The following is a 17,651-nucleotide window of genomic DNA, read 5'->3' as shown; positions in this document are numbered from 1 at the left end:
CACTTCGAATCAGGAGTACGGATCGTCTCTAAGCTTTGCACACCGGGAAGTGCTTCGTGCCAACAAATGAGCCTTAACACATGCTTGATCCGCCAAGTTAACAAAGTCGCACTACTCTTTTCGAAGCGCAATTGTTAGCGATGCAGATAGGCGATGACTGAGGGATATGTCAAGTCCACCGTTCAGTACCTTGGAACAGCGGTATGGCGGTGCCGTTTGCTATATAGAGGCGCCGCCGATAGGAATACCTTGTACCATTGTCTCTGTTTCCGTTCACACAAAGGAGGGAATGGTTAAGAGCCTTGCTGATGCAGTGGACCTAGAGAAAACAGACAGAAGACCCCGGAATAGAGATCTGACGCACGATGAGCGGTGATACGCTACGGAGTGGCTGACGGCACCTATGGCTGCGCCGCCACAGGACCGTATTGCTATGGTACACAAGTTGGGCCCACAAACTCTCTCTCAGCCCTACCCACGGGCAGGGAGATTATGTATCCTGTTTTTTTACTAGTCAATACATATCAAGTAGGACTCGTCGACGCATACGATTATCTTTTCACGTCGTATTCCAGGTCTCGGGTTAAAGCTGTTTTCGATAAAGACGTAATCCTTTGCGCAGATTATTGCCAATTCGCAACCCTGGCTACACGCGTATTCGACTACTTATTCTGGAATAGGAAAATGGGGTCAGTACCCAGTGATGATTGTGTCAGTGGATCAGTCCTACAAGACGGGAAGGGGGGGGGGGGCACTTTTTCTCAGCCGCAGAGCGTCCATGAATGCAATTTTGCGGCGAGGTAGCCAATCGCACGACTCCATTCTAGCGGCCTACGTCATGATCGGCACTGTATATATCATCGTGGTTCGATGAAACAAGGCTGCGCACCGTCAGTGTCCTATTCTGTATGTTTAAGCGTGTGAGGTGTCCACGGTGCCTGCATCGAGACGTGTGTCGCCTTGTGGATTACAATCCTGGTTGCTTGAGATCATCTTGCTGCCTTTCTCGTTATGTTGACCCTCTTATTGGCTATAGAGTCATGTCTTGGCGGACGCTTAACTGCTGCCATGCTGCATATTATTATTGGAGGGCTGTTGGGGGCTAAACTCACGACAATGGAACCTGCGGTTCTCGCTGAATGAGATGGGCTGGACCGTCACAAACGGAGTTCTGCACTTCCCTCAGCGCCTCGCGCGCCATATTACTCTGGCACTCCACCAAACGAAACTCCAGGCTGTGTGTGCCCGCAGATTTTGAGATTCATTCTGGTCGTGTTGACTTCGAAAATCATAACGTCCCAGCTCAAGATGGACACTCCAGTGGACATCGCCACGTCATGGACAGCTCCCGCATTCAGTGACCTGAATATCAGCGGCTGCAGTGCCATGGTGGAATACTATGCCGGCAGTATTTTAGTTCTGGACCAGGTGGACGAGGGGGACTTTTCGACCAAGTCAAAGGTTGGAGATGTAGGAATTATACTGAACTTTCTAGATCACTTGGTCCCGGACAACTGGCCAAACCGCAGCCGCGAAAATCCTGCGTATGCGCCGAACCTCATGGCTTGGTACAACGACGTATGGAGCAACCAAACATATTTCGAAACAGCCGAATACAACTCCGTGTTGAAAAAAACATTCAGTCTGGCATTGGACTGCAATTATACGATCTGCGACAAGCTAAACGTTAGGGGTGACCCAGATATCTCTGGAAGAGGCGTGAGTTTCACCCAATCGTGATGAAGGGTTTCCTGTCCGGGACCGTAGCATGGCTTGGCGCTAATATATTGAATAGATGCTAGTTACTTATTGTCTTGGTAAGCCAGCATCTACAGAGCTCCTTTCTGATTCATGTTTTACGACGGGCAGAGACATAAACAACCAAGTCGGCTAACCACGACAGCTGCCCTTCTCGCAACCATATACTTCGTTGTGCTATCACTGGATAGACTTCACCCCTTCCATGGTGCATCCTCGAAAATATGGAGCTTAACACGCTTCATAGCGGCCTTTCGAGTATCTGTCAATAGTTTCTTGGATGCTGCACTCATCTTCGCCGCCTCAATGCTTGGAGCCGCACTCGCCCGTTTCAGTGTTATATACGAGCCCGACAGTAAGCCTGACTCTGACGACATGATGATTTATTCGGCAATGGTCTCTATACACGTTGCTGTGTTATCCGTGTTTCCCTGCTTGATACTCCAAACAGTCGCAAGCCTCTCGCAGTGGCGCTTCCTCAGGTTGTTTCTCTGGACCCTTGTCATTGCTCTTTCTATTGCAGTCAAGGTAATCTGCGTAAGCACGCTCGACGACATCCTCCCGAGGGGCGGGAATGATTACGACATGATTCTGAGTCGGCTGCGCAAGACCGGGTTTCCCCGCGCTTCAATATGGCAATCGGTCTGTGACGACACTTCTCTCACCACCCGCATGCGAGACCTCATTACCGTCGGGCACATTATACAAGGTGTCAGTGTCGTGTGGTTTATATATACCGTTATAGTTATATATGTGGCAAAATGCACTAAGACACGGCACAAATCAAAGCCAGAGAACGGGAAAAGCATATCAAAAGACTCTACCTCACTACTGAAGTACTGGGGGCGGATATCATCTGTCTTACGCACCTTGATGGGAGCTATCTACACTGTGGCGATGTGGGTCTTTATATACTATGTTATGGAGTATAGAGACCTTGTGAAACTCCGGGCACCAAGTACTGATGAAGATTCCGAATGGAGTTTTGGCCAAGTCCTTGCGTTGGGGCAATGGATTCCGACTGTCTTGGCGTTCATCGTTACCATGAAATGTAGGGGAAACCATTACATCACCGCTAATGGGCAACTGCCTTTGACGCTAACATTCATTTTATAGTGGGTGAAGAACAGGAGATGAACGAAAGATTGATGCCAGGATATGAGGTCGTCAAGACAAATGAGGCTGATGGGAATGAGCGCACAAATCACCTCGAGGAGGTTCGAGCGAGGGAAACTGTTTAATTTTCTTTGCGGACGATGAATATCACTGCACCCATTAATGTCACTTTCCTGGCATGGAGATGTTTACGTATATAGGTTTAGGGACCATAATGCACCTTGGGAAAAGGCGGGGGGGAAGACCTTCACGATCCCATCGCGACTCAGGTTTTACTGCGTAAGCCACTGGTCTGGCTTGACGAACTAGCCAAATTTATATGAGCAACATTTAATGCTAAATCCACTATACCATACCTGGAAACGCACCACTATTAATTTTCTAATGAGATCTCTATATACTTCGTAAGTTAAAGACATATAAACGCGCGTTTGTATATATAATTAAAAATAAATAATCTATCTTAAGTCCTTTTAAAAAGATAATAAATGAAAATATTGTTACGGGCTGGCTAGTGCAGGTGGTTATTATAATGGGGGACGAGGGGTGATCCACCCCACCTATAAATAGCAAACGCCACAGTTATAGAGAGAGCTCTTCTTTCCTTTCCTCTCCAGCTTTAGATTTTTCGCAATACTACAGGATTTTGCAGCACAGCCTCGATCCTCCCTGTGGTGCCGTGACAAAGTCAACAGTTCCAACAGACCGCCTCACTTTCTCTATTAAATATCCTCTATCCAACAAGAAATGAACAGAACGCGTCATACCTGTTGGTCTTAAATAGACATACATAACATCTCTCAGGGTACATAAGCTTGGACGAAGGGCGAAAATGGACTTCTCAGTTGGTCAAATGACCCAGGATATGGCTCAATATATCAGCAAGTGGTATGTAAGTGTGTCCCGTGACAGTATTCCGACGTCGAAGTAGACAGTCGTGACAAAAAGGACATCAGACCCTACTGATACTAACCTCCGACGGATCCGGAAATTCATCAGTCTTCAAATTCCATAGGTTATATGGAAGACACGCCTAACATGGTGGAGTAACCGTTTACATTCTTAACGGCCAACAAAATAGTACAGGCACATCGGAATGGGAATGGCAGGAGATCAAAGGACCATTCTCGAATCCTGACCGACCAACAAACAAAACGTAAGTACGAATTCGAAAATGTGGAGCGGTTGATTGGTCATAAAGTTATCAGAAACAAATTCAGCGAAAGTCTATTCATGGAAAGGAAGATGGCGGGGAATGATTCTTCATTCCTGTGTCTAAAGGCGATTGTTGGTTGATCCGTTGGGCCATCGCGCCCCGCCACTTTCAGCACATCAAGACGAGCTCGGTCACGTGATAGTCCTTTGGTAATGCATATATACCTACCCCTCAGCTGGGGATCCGAGGAGACATTCACACAGGCTGCGTCATGGTCAAATTTTTGTTACAGCTTCTTCTGTTATCTAGTATTCAACTTCGCTAATTACACCTTACATACTCATCCTACGTTACTGTCCTATCTTCCCAATGGCAAACATCAGCCCTTCCTACGACATCCAAGCATTCACTGATCTGGACGGCACCGTGCAAATCAGTAAGTCAGATTCACTTGAAGAAACATACACAGTCTTTTGGAAGGTCTTCGATTCTGGAGATGCATACTTCACACGCGTGCCCAAAAGAAGAGCAAATACTACATTTCAGGATGTCAAATCATCACTACGGCGAATCCCCGACGAAGAAATCTACCCAGAAGTGAACACAAACGTCAAGATGGTGGAGACGACTGGTACAATTAGAGATGAGTTGTACATGAAACGACCATCGCTCTCTTGGTATGGAGAACCGGATGATAACACCTGGATACGCAACATTTTTCTCACGGAGGCGCTGATCTTGGAGAGAATATCGCAGACACCCCATGAAAATATCGTACAATATCATGGGTGTCATTTAAGAGACGGCCGTTTGATGGGGATAGCACTTCAGCGATATCGTCATACCCTACTGGAACATTTCCAGTGTGGGGGGAAGCTGGACATGGACTTAGATATGTTCATGGGGAAGTTGATGTCAGCTATAGACCATCTCCACTCTATCGGGTTGGCTCATAATGATTTAAAACCGGCCAATGTCATGCTGACAGCAGACAACATGCCCGTTATAATCGATTTTGGATCGTGTCAGCCGTTTGGGGCAAGGCTGATGCAAGGAGGTACGCCAGGGTGGTGTAAGGAGCCCGTTTATACGTCACAGGGGAAGCATGACATATATGCTCTGAAACTAATCCGAGAATGGCTCGCCAATCCAGATCGGGGATTATTAGGGTAGGCGGCATCTGTTCATAATTCTTGTTTCAAGCCCGAGGCCTCCATAAGGAAGTAATGACTGAAGTATTTATTAAATAACTATTACGAACATGGCCTCACGAACCCCGACCCCGAAAAGGAACAACTAGAACCCACCAGACAGCTGGCAGGCGAACGGCAAGACACAGAGACCACGGGACCAATAGCACGTGACCCGATCACCCAAAGGCATAGGCGATCACGGGCAGAAAGGAAAGTGATCCGGGACAGGATCACCCAGGACCAACGGTGATCAGCACAAAGAACACCGGTGATCCAACCAATACCAGTAAAAGAATGAATGGATATATAATAAAAGGGATTTCCTAGCTACATAGACAGTCATTACCTTAGCGATCTATTTAAGCATCTATCTTACCTATAAGTAAGGCCTATCAAGCCTTGACGGTTATACTTATGGCCCGACCACAGACCTTTATTACCTTTGTTCCCTTTGTTCATTTATAGGCTACCCACTATAGTCTAGTAAGACTAACCTACCCTATTAGCATAAACCCACGTGCCTATATCTCTCTACGGTTTATCCTAGGAAGCATATTCGTCACACTCCACATCTCACTTTCAATGGCTGGCCTCTTTCCAATTTTCTGATTTTCTTTTTTGATTTTCACTTTAACCCAAACAATGGCTTCGACATACTTTCAACAAGCAACTATGAAAGCACGCGCCGTCTCGAAGCCGGCATATCATTGGCAACCAGAAGAAGGCGGAAAACTTATGGAACTAATTGCCCATGGGAAACCTCGGGAAGAGATCAGTGTCGCTATCCCAGGAAGATCTACGTTAAGCTGCGCCAGGCATTATCGCCAGACTCTGGCTGGCAAGATAGGTCTTGTCCCCAAATCGGATGAGGTCATTTAAGAATATAATCGGTACGACTAGTTGTTCCCTTATATAACCCAGAATGCTAATGCCTGTTGTTCGCTAAAGAAAGAGCTCAAATTTGGCAATGCATTGCGGAAAAGGTGTCATTTCCCTGGCAGGAGGTAGAACTATTTTCTTTTGCCTATACCAAGAACAGCCGAATATCATCGAGACTGAGGAGGTCATATCATTGCCGATTCTTCAACGGCAGGAGGACAGGGCTGTCTCGGCGGATGTGATGCCAGAAATGGCTCAGGCGCCACTGCGGGAGCAGAGGGTTGAGGGCCACGGTCTTATCCGTGCGAGGAAGGCAAAACGCCGGAGAATAGAGATTGTGGAACTAGACAGCTCCCCTGATGATGAATATATATGTATTGTTGAGAAGCCACCGGACACTTACGTGCCAGTGAAGCTGTGAGCCAGTACAGTGTGCGATCGCTACCGCCTGAGTATGTTACTAGAACACTTACGTGGTGGTAAAGGTTTTCGCTGGTAAAGGTGTGTGCCTGTTACCAACACCAACGCCGGACTGGTACAACTTGGGTGTGTTACCAGTACACCTATGGGCCATGGACATTCTGCGCTCGTGAAGCCATGGACTCGCTACCACGTGAACGTGTTACCAGTGCACACGTGTGGCAGTGAAGCTGTGGGCCAAGAAAGGAGAATTACCAGTACATCTGTGTGATGGTAACGGCTTGCGAGCTGAAGAGCGGATGATTGTTGCTATTAGGGGTTGAAAACGATGATAAGATTCCAGAATGATCATGTATGTGTCAACCCGGCACGGATGTCAAGTTGGAAAAAAAGAGAGAAGAGTCCTCGTGTTCTGAGGGTCGGGTGTATGCCTTTATTTATACCTTTTGGTTAGCCATAGCCTCCCCTCACAACATCACCTTGTCCAGTGGCTAAACTGTTTCAACACACAACTTTTCTTATAACCTTGCCGTCCCTCTACTAATAAAATCTTAGGAAGCCATCTTCCCTAGGTAGGCTATACAAAGTGCGTAGTAAGGACCTTAGCTATTCACCTCTTTTCTGGTAGCTGCTAAGGAAGTCATCTTCACGGTCGACTCGTAAGAAGTAGCTGTTACAAGACGAGCCACCACGATCAGCACTGTCATAAGGCAGACCTTCTCCAGAGCCGGTGTCTGGACAACTTCCTGAGAAGTCATTGTTCTGGGACGAGCCACTACGATCAACACTGCCATAAGGTCAACCTTGTCCAAGGACGATATCTGGACGACTTTCTAGGAGGTCACTGCCACCGGGTGAGTCTTCCCTAAGATGCTTGGACGGATGACTTCCCAGGAAGTCATCCAGACAGGGTTCTTGGGAAAGGAGGTTAAGGGCTCGGCTTCTTATCACACACTCTGCACAACCTGGCCGTAGCTGTGACTTCCTAAGAGGTCATAATCACTGAATGAGCTGCATAAAACATGGCAAGGAGCCTAACCCCCTGCATCCCTTCACTAGTGGCTCCTTAAAAAGTGGCTTGACCCCTGCCACGAGGCATACTTCTCCAGGGCCTAGGGCTGGATGTTCTAGGAAGTCATGGCCACAGCCCAGCAATGCAGAGTCCAGCGTGAGTTTGTGATAATTTCTGGCCGTTACTTTTGGCGTTCGCGATGGCATTAATTGCCGATAAAATCCGTTGTTCTCGAATGTAAACAAACATTACTGTGGTGAATTATAACATGTCAAAATTTAAATGGACGATCTGGTGGGGTTTAACCGAGCCGACTAATATAACCGGCTGACTGGGAAACCACGTTAAATGGATTTTATATTTTAACGTTTAAATTTAAAAGGCTAAGCTTTATTAAATACTTGTACGTGATGGTTTTGATATAATATAATCCAAATTGTAACATCGCCATATGCGTATTAGGAGCCAGTTGGTGATGTATAGCCCAGTGCGAGATATGGAAGAAAGTTATTTATCCAGACATGAAATTTCAAGGTAAGATTTGACTCGCGTGCAATATGAAGCAAGCACTAACATAATATTTCATGTCCTAAAGTCGTCTACACAGGCAAGCTAGGGCTTTCGACATTGACAAGACTCACATAGCATTTTTACCTTAGGCCTGCAAGAGACTTAACAGTCGTTTGGGCCGATCCCTGATCATGACACGCGACCGCAACGAAGACGATGATGTCGATATTAATGATCCCAAATGCAGGCTCTCCAGCGCGGCTTACCATATAGATCCTTCGCCTTACCCATATGCGATCTACAGCCATATCCCTTCCCCGGTTTCGACATGAAGTCGGACAAGTGGGATTGAAAGTGAAAATACTAGAGTAAGACGAATTAAGTGATTGCGGGTGGCCAAGTCGAAAATAAAGAGTGCTCATTTGTGTATGAGCGCGCAGATTTTTAAAACTTGACTTAGCTTCGGCATTTGGTATATCTGGGATGGGGGGAACATGCGGAGCGTGGTTATACTCGAAATTTCTGAGGGTCAAAGCAAGAGTGTCTTGGTACGTATCTACGGCGGTCACGTCTAGATAAGATTTGCTCATGCTCAAAGAACTTGGGAATATCTACATGCTGAAATATGGGTATCCGATGACTGGAATTTTGTGGCTCCAAATAAAGAAGCAAAATGTCCTAAAGTGAAAGGGCACATTTTGGTGGTTTTACAGGACTGAGCACATTGTATGGTATGGTACGTGACTGTTAGAGAGCCTGCTCTATTTAGTGCAAAGTATGTCATTGCGCTCACTATCAGTGCAGTTGTAAGTATGCTCAAAATAGTTTCATTTTGAGCTTGATATTCAAGCCAATCCCTGTGAGTTAGATCCACTAACCGCGAGGTTGATACGAGCTCACATACCTCTTTTCGAGCTATTTAGTAGCGTGAATATAGCGATAGGTAATCTCGCTACAATAGTAACTCACTATCTGCAGCTGAGCACGGCCATTTCAAACCCAGAGAATTAGCCAGGATTTTGTGGTTACTCCGTCTTTCGTCAAAGGGGGTAAGCGATATGATTGGGCCCAGTGCCACTGTTGTTGGTTGAGTTTGGTTAAGCCAATAAGAATCTTGGCACCCCCATACATGCTCTCCGCAACGCATATGCAGTTGGAGAAACATCAACCTTTGCCATCCCATCACGGCTTCCTTCGCACAAGACAAGGTTGGCGGTGCCCTTGGTCAATGGGCCTTCCCGAGGTATCCAAAAGCGATGCGAAAGCTGTACACAGTCACTACTCACCACATAACACCAGTTTTTTGTCTTCTGTCCCGTTGATCGCACAATGGCGCTTGATGTTTTATCACCTCCGACTTTGGTCGTCGTTGGGATAATTACTGTGTACCTTGGGCTTTACTGGACGTCGTCTCGAAAACTCGACACACGGGAACCGCCAATCATTACGTCAGGCATACCATATGTCGGACATCTACTTGGCATGGCCCTCTATGGAGGTCGGTATGTGAAGTCCATCGGATTACGCAATCGACAGACTCCCGTTTTCACACTACCGGTGCCCAACTCACGCATCTACATTGTCGTGGATCCATCGCTGGCAGCTGCTGTCCAAAGAGCGTCCAAAGCGTTGTCGTTTACTCCGATCATCCCCGAGGTCACTGAGAGAATCTTGGGACTTGATGCCGCAACCAAGAGCATTGCCAGCAAGAATCTCGATCCAGGGCCGGGGGACGAAAGAGGATTTCTAGCAGATATCCAGGAAATGGTTTATTCCAAACTTGGACCTGGAAGCTACCTCAGCGAACTCACTCGTGACGCAGCTCAGGAACTGAAGAACGAGGTAGATGGCTACAGAACGACGCTCGAAGCGCGGCCTGGAAGCAAGGAGCTCATCGACTTGCTCGAGTGGGTACGGCACTTCGTGACTGTGTCGACGGCAAAGTATCTTTATGGGCCGCAAAACCCCCTATCAAAGCACGCAGAGCTTGAAGAAGCCTTCTGGGACTTCGATCACGGCCTTGGAGCGCTGATGATCAACATCATGCCGTCGATCACAGCACGGAAAGCCTATCAAGGTCGCGAGAAACTGGTCCAAGCCTTGGCAGACTATCTTGAGGCAAGTGCATATCGAACTGGATCTCAGATCATACAAGAGCGAGTATCACTAGCCCTGAAACATGGCTGGGCGCTGCGTGAAGTGGCAAGGTCAGAGCTTTCGTTCCTGTTCGCGGGCATCGTGAACGCCACCACATCGACGTTCTGGATTATTCTACAAATATTCGCGGATCCCAACATACTATCTAGAGTTCGTGATGAGATCGTGTCTTCGGTTGGTGAAGATGGCGAGGGAGCCCGTGTGTTGAACGTCGAGATGCTCAAAGATCAATGTCCTGTCCTCATGGCTGTCTACAGAGAATGCCTACGCCTGAATTCTGACAACAACAGCATTCGAATCGTCAAGGAGCCTACTATTCTTGCGGACAGATACTATCTAGCCAAGGACTCCGTCGTGCAGATTGCTGGGGGCGTGATCCACGCCGACCAGTCTATCTGGGGCAGCAATGTGGATGAGTTCGACCATGGACGTTTCCTCGGGCAGGGGACAGGGCTGACCAAAGAAAAAGAGAAGCAGTATCACCCAGCGGCGTTCCGTGCCTTTGGAGGTGGGAAGACCTTGTGTCCCGGACGCCATTTTGCTACATACGAAATACTGAGCTTCGTGGCCTTGATCGTGTTACAGTTCGACATGGAGTCACCAGACGGTGGTAAGATCAAGGTCCCGAAGAAGAACGATGCCGTGCTGCCTGTGCATATCCTCGAGCCTAGGGAAGCGGTCAAGCTAGTAGTTCGGCCGCGCCGCGAATGGGATGCTGGGAAGGGGTTGAGGATCTCTTTAGGAAAGGAATAATGTCTGAGCAGCATCTATAGGCTGGTTGTCAAAGTGGACCGTGCCTATACATACGCTCACGAGTATTGTAAGGAAGGACTAATGATCCCTTACGAGCATACGGAGACAGAGCCCCCCTTCGTCGTCAGTGTGCATATGGCCCCGGTGAGCATCTGGAGCATAGCAGACTATGGTTGACATTTGAACTGGAATGTACGCTCTGGAATCATGACCCATGAAGACCTACGGTACTATTTCTGATGGTTATGATATTTCCAGTGCTTGGCCACTGGCTGTTTGACTTCTACAGCGACTCGCCTGACTCGCCTCCAACATGACCAAGTGACCACAGTATGTGTACAACACTATAGCCTTAGGCCCCTGGCCGGAGGTCTGGGTATTCTCTTTCGGCATGTTCCATAGTAGACCCGAGAGATGGCTCCATCATCTGCCCTGGGTTCCGCGGGCGGAAGTCGGGGGCCGTATTTAGCGAGTCTCATGACCTGGGGGGGATTGCTGGGGACGGCGGTGTCGCGGGTATCCCATTGGCATGTGAAGGGCCGCTAGCAGCTGGACCGGCGCTAACCCGCATTGACATGTGCGCGCCGGCGGGCGAGCTCTGGCCAGGGCGTCGAGGGCGTCGAGGGCGGCTTAGGCGGCCCCCTTCTGATGTCAGCCCACTGAAACCGACAGGGATTCTGCAGCTCAAGTTCCGAGGTTCATCTGGAGACCACTGGGGAACTCAAAAGCCAGAGCGAGCCAAAGCCGACAAGACTGCGAGATAGAAGCCAGCTTGTCGTTATATCTTCCCCAGAGAAAAAAAAGTTTCCCTTTCTACTGTTGTCATTTCTATACCCAACTATACCATCAAACTCTCCAGCCCTGGTATTGATCACCTCGAGAGTCCACACACAGCAGACAAGATGGGTGGTAAGTGAAGCCATCCTCTCTGGCGATGCAGCATGGCCGAGGCATTGGTCCCTGACTGACACTGGAAACCTACAGCCGCCGACAGATTACAACAGATCTCTTCCCAGATCGCGGGATCGAAATCAGCAAAGGAGAAGCTCCTTATCAAGAGCCCCGACGATGTAAGAACATACCCCAAACCCCCAGTCTCGCCGGGCCCCAACCATCAGACGGGAATGCTGACCCACGCCCTCCCTCGCCACAGATCGTCGTAACGGCATGTCTCCGAACTGCCTTCACCAAGGGCGGCAAGGGCGGCTTCAAGGACACAGCCGCCGCTGACCTGATGGCCGGCGCCCTCAAGGGCATCATCGAGCGCTCCAAGATCGACCCCGCCCTGGTTGAGGATGTCTGCGTTGGCGAGGTCCTGGCCCCCGGCGGTGGCGCCACCGAGATGCGAGCCGCTGCCCTGGTCGCCGGCTTCCCAGAGTCCACGGCCGTCCGCACCCTGAACCGACAGTGCTCGTCCGGCCTGCAGGCCTGCGTCGATGTCGCCAACCAGATCAAGAGCGGCATGATCGAGGTCGGCATCGGTGCCGGCGTTGAGAGCATGAGCTTGCAGTACGGGTATGTACACACACAGACACGAACCCACCCAATAACCATCTCTTCCGTTTTACTAACGAGGAAATAGCCCGTCCGCCGTTACCGAGTTCTCCGAGCTCCTCGAGTCGCACCCCGAGTCGGCCAACTGCAAGGTGCCCATGGGTGTCCTGTCGGAGCAGATGGCTGCGGACCGCAACATCAAGCGCGCAGACCAGGACGCCTTCGCCGCGTCGTCGTACCAGAAGGCCGGCAAGGCCCAGCAGGCCGGTCTCTTCGACGAGGAGATCCACCCGCTGACGGTCAAGTTCGAGGACCCCAAGTCCGGCGAGACCAAGACCATCACCGTGTCCAAGGACGACGGCGTGCGGCCCGGCGTCACGGCCGAGTCGCTGGGCAAGATGAAGGGTGCCTTCGCGCAGGGCGGCTCCATCCACGCCGGCAACGCGTCGCAGATCTCGGACGGCGCGGCCGCCGTGCTGATGATGAAGCGCAGCACGGCCGAGCGCCTGGGCCAGCAGATCCTCGGCAAGTACGTGGCCGCCAGCATCGTCGGCGTCAAGCCGCTGCTCATGGGCATCGGGCCCTGGAAGGCCATCCCCAAGGTGTTTGAGAAGACGGGCATCACCAAGGACGACGTCGACATCTTCGAGATCAACGAGGCCTTTGCCAGCCAGTGCCTGTGGTGCGCCAACGAGCTGGGCCTGCCCCTCGAGAAGATCAACCCCAAGGGCGGCGCCATCGCCTTCGGCCACCCGCTCGGCTGCACCGGCGCCCGCCAGGTCAGCACGCTGCTGTACGAGCTGAGGCGGCGCGGCGAGAAGGTCGGCCTGACCAGCATGTGCGTTGGCACCGGTATGGGTATGGCTGCCATCTGGGTTGCCGAGTAAAGTAAGATAAATATTATAAAGTACGGGGGAGGGGATGTACCGTCAATCATGATCAGAAGATTGGACATATGGGACCGCAAGGGAAGAGCATATATGTGTATGACTTAGATAAACATCATTACGAGGCTTGGAGTTAAAGTCCATTGAATCCTGATTAGTTTTCACGTCCATCTGCTCTGGACTAGCGCATCATGATTGTCATCTTCCAAATTTCGACTCTGCCTGCCTGTACTATGAAGACCATGCTATGAGGCCGACTTCGCTTGCCACCCCCAAGAGACGCACGTTCAATGCAAATGCTGTCTCAAAATCTCTTAACGCCTGATCACCATACCACGTCCCCATTTTGGTGCCAGTCTCCACGATTCCAACCACATCCTCCCATGCGACTCCCCGCGCGATCAACTCAGAATGGGGGCCAACGGCGCACGACCCTCGTCCTACGAGGAAAAGTTCTCGATGTGGCTCCCCAGGCCCTTCTCCCTGGCCTTCTTGATTATCTCCATGCCGACGACCAGGTCCATCAGACCCAGCCCGACGCTCTTGTAGATGACGTTGCCGGCCGTGAGCCAGCGGGCCAGGTGGTCGTCGCGCTTCTGCTTGGCGCGGTCGACGGACCCCTGGCTCGAGCTGCGCCGCTTGTGGTGGAACAGACCGCCGACGATGCTGCTGCCGCCGCCGCTGCCGCTGTGTGAACGGCTGGGGCTCGAGGTGCGCGATGGCGACCGCTTGTAGCCCGGTGCCGAGTCGTTGGACTGCGACGATGTCGACCCGAAGACGGTCGACATGGCCGAGCTGCCACCGAGCGAGAGCGAGTCCATGTCTGTCGATATATCGGTCGAGCTGTGCGTCGATTCCGAGGTGATGGACTCTTCTTCCTCGCGCATCCGTGCCTTGTGAATCATTGCAAGCTCGCCCAGTCTGTCCTCATGTTAGCCCCCTGAATATATCTCTTGCCGGACCTGTGTTTCCTCCTAGTACCGTATATACTCGATCTTAAGAGTGCCGGATCGGGGTATTACGACTTACTCAACTAGCTGCTTTGGCTCCAATCCCGCCTCAATCACCTCACCAGCCTCCTTCAACGCCCCGTCGAGCGTGTCGACAATCACGACGCCGCCTTCCAGCGCATGCTTATGGAAATGCGCATGCCCGGCCCCAACCCTGACGGCCTGCTCCAACAGCTCCCGCGGCAACTCGCGCATGTCGGGCTTGTAGCTCCCGATGGCGACGATCAGGCGGCCCTTGCGGCGGCCCTCGTGGTTCGTCAGGATGCCGCTCTCGAACAGCGGCTCGGTCGAGGGCGTGCAGCAGTAGATGACATCGGCGGCGCGGACGTGCTCCTTCTGCAGGCGCTGGAACTCGCCGTAGCCGGGCGTCAGCACGCCGAACTGGGTCTGCTCCCAGCCCTCGCGGCGGCGGACCGCGGCGGGCACGGCGTAGAACTTCTGCAGGATGCCCCGGGCGTTGTCGCTGAACCGCCGGTTGATGATGTTGACGGTGCGGATCGTGTCGCCCCGCAGCATCAGCGCCAGCCGGATGTGCCAGTACGCCTGCTGGCCCGACCCGAAGACGGTCAGCGTCCGCACCGTGGCCCGCTTGGTCAGCAGGCACGACGACGCCAGCGCCGTGCGGAAGGCCGTCAGGGTCTGCGCGTGCAGGAAGCCGATGGGCTGCCCGAGGGGCGAGAAGAGCGTTACGGAGCCGGTGGGTTTGATCGACGGAAGCGACGGGTCAGTATTCGGCGCAGAAACGGTGACAACTAGAGCATGTCAGTTCGCGTAATATCTTGAGGAGACTTGAAGCGCTCTGTGAGAAGTGGCTGCTGCTCACCCTTTACTGCATGGCCCGCCGCACTACACGATGGCATGAACAAGGTTGTCGCATTGGTGAGTTGCGAATGTACCGACGTCCGGTCTGGCTGGTGGATGAGGCCGGCCTCGATGGACTGGGTGCCGGTTGAATATTCATGGAGGGCGCATTTCAGGGAGTGCGCGAACTCCTCGGCCTCCTCCCGGGTGAGGGATTCTAGGAGGCTGCGGATATCCTCGTCGGAGAGGACGGCGAGAGCCATATTTTCGGCCGAAGATGGGTATCACACCTCTCGGGACAAGGGAAACAAGCACAAACTTTTGTACAGTCTTGTATAGCAGGGACACTTGCCGCGATGTCAGAGCGAGAACCCGAGATGTTGGCTCATGAGCAATAAGACGAAGGAACGGTCGGCCAGTGTGTGTTGTAAGATGTCTACCCTGAAGAAGCTGGATCCTTGATGGGGCTTCCAACACTTGGCGCTGGACCAGGAGCTTCTAGAACAGAGCGCCACCGTGACGGGACACCACCGTGATGTCTCCCCAAAACGCACGCCATCTTTGCCCTGACGAGGATCTTCTCACTTCATTCGATAATTGGCCATTTGCTTGGTAGAGGTCAAGAGACTTTCTACTCATTTGGCTAAAACGCTCAGTGTTGCATGAAGCTGTTCAGAGCTTCCGTGTCGGTGAATCCTTTGCCCCTCCAAAAGACAGCTCCTCTATTCTGGGGTTGCGGGTGACGTAGGAGGGGTATTATGGAGGCTGACTGAGCTCCAAGTTGCTGCCAAAGGCGCATACGCCAATTAGCGCTTTTCATTGGTGCGCAATACCAACTGGGCCGACGGGTTGGAATGGTCCACTATCGACCTTTCAGGTTGGGATGATCCCGATCGTATACTCGATTTACATGGGAAAAAGTCTCTTCTTTAAACAGTTTGACCAATGTCTTGGAAAGACTATACGAAATGAGCAATTGCGCTAAAGTTCAGAAATGACCAAATCCTAAACTCGTGTATACTCCAGACAAATCACCACCTAGGTACTGTGAAGGCCCAGCTTGTTGTCTACCTAACCAAATGTCACCTTTCGCTTTTCGACGGTGTTGAACTCCATGTGAATGCTGTGCGCACATAACCTCACCAGACGTCCCCCCCCCCCCTAACCCAATCCGGTCACCCGACTCCAGGCCGTACAAATAACACTTGCCTACCGGGCCTGCATGCCGGCGCCCTCGCTGCGGAAGACCAAGGTGGCATGGCGGCCCCTGATGACCTCGCCGTCGCCCGCGGCGCCGCCGCCGAACGCCGCGGCCCTGGGCTTGCCGGTGCCGTGGCCCAGGTCCCGGACGCGGCCGGAGCCAATGTCGAACAGGGTGCCGTGGACCTGGAGCCCGCGCTCCTTGATGTGGTCCTGGATGACGACGTTGGCCATCAGCACCTTGACGCCGGCCTCGACGTTGAGCTCGGCGATGCGCACGGCGCGGGCCTTGTCGTCGCGGATGGCGGCCAGCTCGTCGGCGTGCGCGTTGCGCACCGCCTTGAGCGGCGTGAGCCACGTGTCGAGCACGCCGCCCACGCGCGCGTCGCCCAGCGCCGCCGCCGCCCCGCCGCACGCCGAGTGCCCGCACAGCACCACGTGCTTGACCTTGAGGAAGGCCACGGCGTACTCGATGACGGCCGACGTGTTGATGTCGGTCGGCGAGATGATGTTGGCGATGTTGCGGTGCACGAAGACGTCGCCCGGCTGCAGCCCCAGGATCGTCGTCTCGGGGCAGCGCGAGTCGGAGCAGCCAAGCCAAACTATAGACGCAAACCAAGACGTTAGTCTCCTTGTCGCGTTGCTTAATTCAATCTCGCGCCCCCTAGCTCTTTCGTACACCCGAAAATGCAGATACGGCACAAATTCATGACCATTGTAGAGAGATTGTGCGCCTGGGGATGAAAGAATACGTACGGATGGAGGGCGATTGCCCGGACGCCAGGCGCGGGAAGAAATCCGGGTTCTGGTGGCTCTTATACCCAGCCCAGGCCGAGTTGGAGCTCAGCGCATAGGTGAAGGGATCCCTGGTGTCTTCTGCACACGCGCACGTTTTCGGTCAGCCAAAAAAAAAAAAATCCACTGTTTCTTTCGTTTCTAGAAAAGGCAGCGCCTCCTTGCACCGGAGGGGAGGCCCCCAAAACAGAACAAAATCGTACGATTCTGTCGACCAAAGCGGCAATTTTGGGGGATCCGGGGCACCCCTCCACTGGGCTGTCAAAATGCCAGATCTGTGGAGAGAGATCTCGCTAAGATCCGAGAAAACGGGGCTCTTGACTACTTACGGGACATTGTTTGGAACGGTTTGTTTATAACTGTATACTCTTGTGATCGCTTCTTCTTCTCGATCGGATCGCAAGATCCTCTGGGTTGCTCGGGTCGGACGAGGCCCAGGTAATAAATATCTCTCAAATGTTCGAGGGGTTTATTCTTCCCTTCCTTTCCCTGGCTGAGCGCACTGCTTAT

The 17,651-nt window shown here is 51.9% G+C and overlaps 5 protein-coding genes across 5 annotated transcripts; 3 read left to right on the top strand and 2 right to left on the bottom strand.

The window, feature by feature from the left end:
- Positions 1-1,308: 1,308 nt before the first annotated feature.
- JN550_007416 (uncharacterized protein) lies at positions 1,309-2,999 on the top strand (the record flags this gene model as incomplete). The annotated part of the gene is made up of 6 exons (XM_049319264.1): positions 1,309-1,719; positions 1,796-1,817; positions 2,006-2,113; positions 2,210-2,469; positions 2,548-2,809; positions 2,875-2,999. The coding sequence occupies 6 exons, from the start codon at positions 1,309-1,311 to the stop codon at positions 2,997-2,999; spliced, it is 1,188 nt and encodes a 395-aa protein (XP_049170698.1).
- A 6,374-nt stretch (positions 3,000-9,373) lies between these two features.
- Positions 9,374-10,954, top strand: JN550_007415 (uncharacterized protein; the record flags this gene model as incomplete). Its single annotated transcript, XM_049319263.1, has 1 exon — positions 9,374-10,954. The coding sequence occupies one exon, from the start codon at positions 9,374-9,376 to the stop codon at positions 10,952-10,954; it is 1,581 nt and encodes a 526-aa protein (XP_049170697.1).
- A 902-nt stretch (positions 10,955-11,856) lies between these two features.
- Positions 11,857-13,335, top strand: JN550_007414 (uncharacterized protein; the record flags this gene model as incomplete). The annotated part of the gene is made up of 4 exons (XM_049319262.1): positions 11,857-11,863; positions 11,939-12,024; positions 12,108-12,469; positions 12,537-13,335. The coding sequence occupies 4 exons, from the start codon at positions 11,857-11,859 to the stop codon at positions 13,333-13,335; spliced, it is 1,254 nt and encodes a 417-aa protein (XP_049170696.1).
- A 440-nt stretch (positions 13,336-13,775) lies between these two features.
- JN550_007413 (uncharacterized protein) lies at positions 13,776-15,409 on the bottom strand (the record flags this gene model as incomplete). Its single annotated transcript, XM_049319261.1, has 3 exons — positions 13,776-14,256; positions 14,365-15,097; positions 15,169-15,409. The coding sequence occupies 3 exons, from the start codon at positions 15,407-15,409 to the stop codon at positions 13,776-13,778; spliced, it is 1,455 nt and encodes a 484-aa protein (XP_049170695.1).
- A 946-nt stretch (positions 15,410-16,355) lies between these two features.
- Positions 16,356-17,477, bottom strand: JN550_007412 (uncharacterized protein; the record flags this gene model as incomplete). Its single annotated transcript, XM_049319260.1, has 3 exons — positions 16,356-16,948; positions 17,103-17,222; positions 17,471-17,477. 3 exons carry the CDS (start codon positions 17,475-17,477, stop codon positions 16,356-16,358), a joined length of 720 nt encoding a protein of 239 aa, XP_049170694.1.
- Between the last annotated feature and the right edge of the window lie 174 nt (positions 17,478-17,651).

The sequence above is a fragment of the Neoarthrinium moseri genome (genome assembly GCF_022829205.1).
Source record: "Neoarthrinium moseri strain CBS 164.80 chromosome Unknown scaffold28_Wmoseri_CBS_16480, whole genome shotgun sequence".
NCBI classification, from domain to species: Eukaryota; Fungi; Ascomycota; class Sordariomycetes; order Amphisphaeriales; family Apiosporaceae; genus Neoarthrinium; species Neoarthrinium moseri.
The sequence above is the reverse complement of the archived record's forward strand: the minus strand, read 5'-3'. Positions and strand labels throughout refer to the sequence as shown.